Raw genomic sequence first — 2,394 nt, forward strand, 5'->3', positions numbered from 1 at the left:
CCCAATCCTACCTAATGGAATTGGCATTGGAATATACAGGTTGTCTTTTTTTTTTTTTTTGGAGTCAGAGTCTCACTGTCACCCAGGCTGGGATGCAGTGGCACACTCAAGGCCACCACAGCCTCAAAATGCTGGACTCTGCCATCGCACTCCAGCCTGGGCAACAGAGTGAGACTCCTATTTAAAAAAGAAACCAGAAAAAAGAACCTTCATTTCCCAGTTTATTCATGAATACATAGATGAGCTGGGGGAAAAAAAATTCTTAAGCCCCATTCTTCACTATAGTTTTTCCCCCATTCACAAATCTGGTGCTTTGAAAAACATCCAGGAAGAAGAAAGGGCTGGGAATCAGGCTAAGTCATAGTAAGTCAGAGTAGTATTTGAGTTTAAGAGTTAAGGTTATTTGTCTCAACATGCAGATGCCATAAATAAAACATGGGAAGGCACAGATGGTGCTTACCCCCAAGCAGACCATGCCCAGGGCAAAGCCAGCAGCTAAAGAGTATGACTCTCTGTCAGTGCAGTATTCCATTTTAGGACCAGGGGGCCTTCCTGAAAAACATAAGCAATACAGTTGAATCTAGCTTCTCAAATTTTCAACTCACAAACATTTTAGAGTTAACTTTCTAGTAAGTTACACAAGAAATGTGGATGAAATAAAACTCCACTCAGAAAGTTCTGACACTATCATAATTGGTTTCCACAGCTGTCAGTGTACCAAAAAACAACAACAAAAAAAGCAATCACTTACATTCTGTTGGAAGTGCTGTTGTCCAACAGAATAAACACCGTGATATTAGGGACCAAAACGGTCAACTTTGAGTTTTAAGTGCAAGTCTCTGTTAGACTTTGCCTGGTAAAGACACAGCAGGATAAGCAGCACCCACATCTGTGATTACGACCACAGGTACCTCAGTGAATGTGACCACTGGAGCTCAGTAATGGGTTGGCCTAATAAATATCCAGGCTAATAACTTGCATAGTAACATTAGTTTTGGAAAACACTACCTGCAGTTGTTTTTAAAATTAGTACGAGATCATTCTGTGCTCACAAAACTACTATAATTTCTCCTTAATTTTTATAATTTACTCTTATTTTTGCTTGGGTTTATTTAGAAATAGGAAATGTATGCCTATGAAGATTCAGCACTATTAATCCTATACCTATTTCAGCCAACAGGACTTCTGCAGTATGTCTGTGAGCTGTCCCTTGATATACGAGGCCAATGCCAACTACTGCAGCCACTTGGACGTTGTGAGGAACATCCAGTTCTGTGGATGTTGGGGGTAAGACAGCAGGAATGTGAATGCTGAGAAGTCGAGTGATTGACATATCCATGGTGCCTAGTTTTGCAGCAGAAACACCAAGCAGCAGTCCAATACTTGTCATTTCATGGCCCTGAGATAGAAAATGAAATGAAACTTGAGTCACTAACACAATAAGCATGTAGTTTAAAATAAAATACTGCCTGCCACTTTCTTTTATGTTGACAGGCACAGTAAGAGGTACTGAGAATATAGTAATAAACCAAACAAAAATGGTTCCTGCTCTCTAGGACCTAGTGCCCTAATAAAAAAAAATTTTTTTCAAACAAAAAATACGCAAGTACATTATTTGAAAGTAGTATAATGAAAACGTACAAAGTATAATGAAAGAGTACTTTCAAAGGGCCTAACTTAGATTAGGAGGGGTTGGAAGATTACTAGAAAAAGAATCATTAAAGATTATGTAAAGAAACTTATAATAAGACTTGAAGGATTAGTATAGACTAGCCAGGAAAACTGGCAAGAAGGTGACACGCAGGTTTAAAAGGTGAGGAAGATTGTTCCAGGTGACAGACCAGCATGCAAAGGGCTCTGAGGTGATTCAGAAATAAACCCCATATTGACAGTCACTGACCAAAAGGGTGCCTAGACAAGTCAATGGGGAAAGAATAGTCTTTTCAACATATTACTGAGACAACTGGAGAGACACACCCAACACAACATAACAAATGTTGGCAGGAATATGGAGCCATTGGAACTCTCATGCATTGCTGGTGGCGTTGTGAAATGGTACAGCCTCTCTGGAAGACATTTTGCCAGCTCCGCCAAAGTAAACGAGTTACCATATGACCCAGCAAGTCCACACCAAAAGAAATGAAAATATATCTATATAAACACATGTACAAGCCGGGCTCGGTGGCTCAGCGTGTAATCCCGCGCCTTTGGAAGGCTGAGGTGAGTGGATTGCCTGAGTCTGCGAGTTCGAGACCGGCCTAGGCAGCAAGAACTCATCTCTACAATAAATCAAAAAATCAGCCAGGCGTGGTAGCGCATGCCTGTAATTCCAGCTACTTGGAAGGCTGAGATGGAAGGATAGCCGGAGCCCAGCAGGTCGAGGCTGTGGTGGCT

General features: G+C 41.1%; 1 protein-coding gene across 1 annotated transcript; it reads right to left on the reverse strand.

Moving 5' to 3' along the window:
• Positions 1–460: 460 nt before the first annotated feature.
• On the reverse strand, positions 461–1,399 carry LOC103254582 (anaphase-promoting complex subunit 1-like; the record flags this gene model as incomplete). Its single annotated transcript, XM_008052641.1, has 2 exons — positions 461–552; positions 1,165–1,399. Coding segments are annotated over 2 exons (327 nt in total), but the record flags the coding sequence as incomplete, so codon positions are not given.
• Between the last annotated feature and the right edge of the window lie 995 nt (positions 1,400–2,394).

Source organism: Carlito syrichta, unplaced genomic scaffold (genome assembly GCF_000164805.1).
Source record: "Carlito syrichta isolate Samal-C Ts95f unplaced genomic scaffold, Tarsius_syrichta-2.0.1 Scaffold285966, whole genome shotgun sequence".
Classification (NCBI taxonomy): domain Eukaryota; kingdom Metazoa; phylum Chordata; class Mammalia; order Primates; family Tarsiidae; genus Carlito; species Carlito syrichta.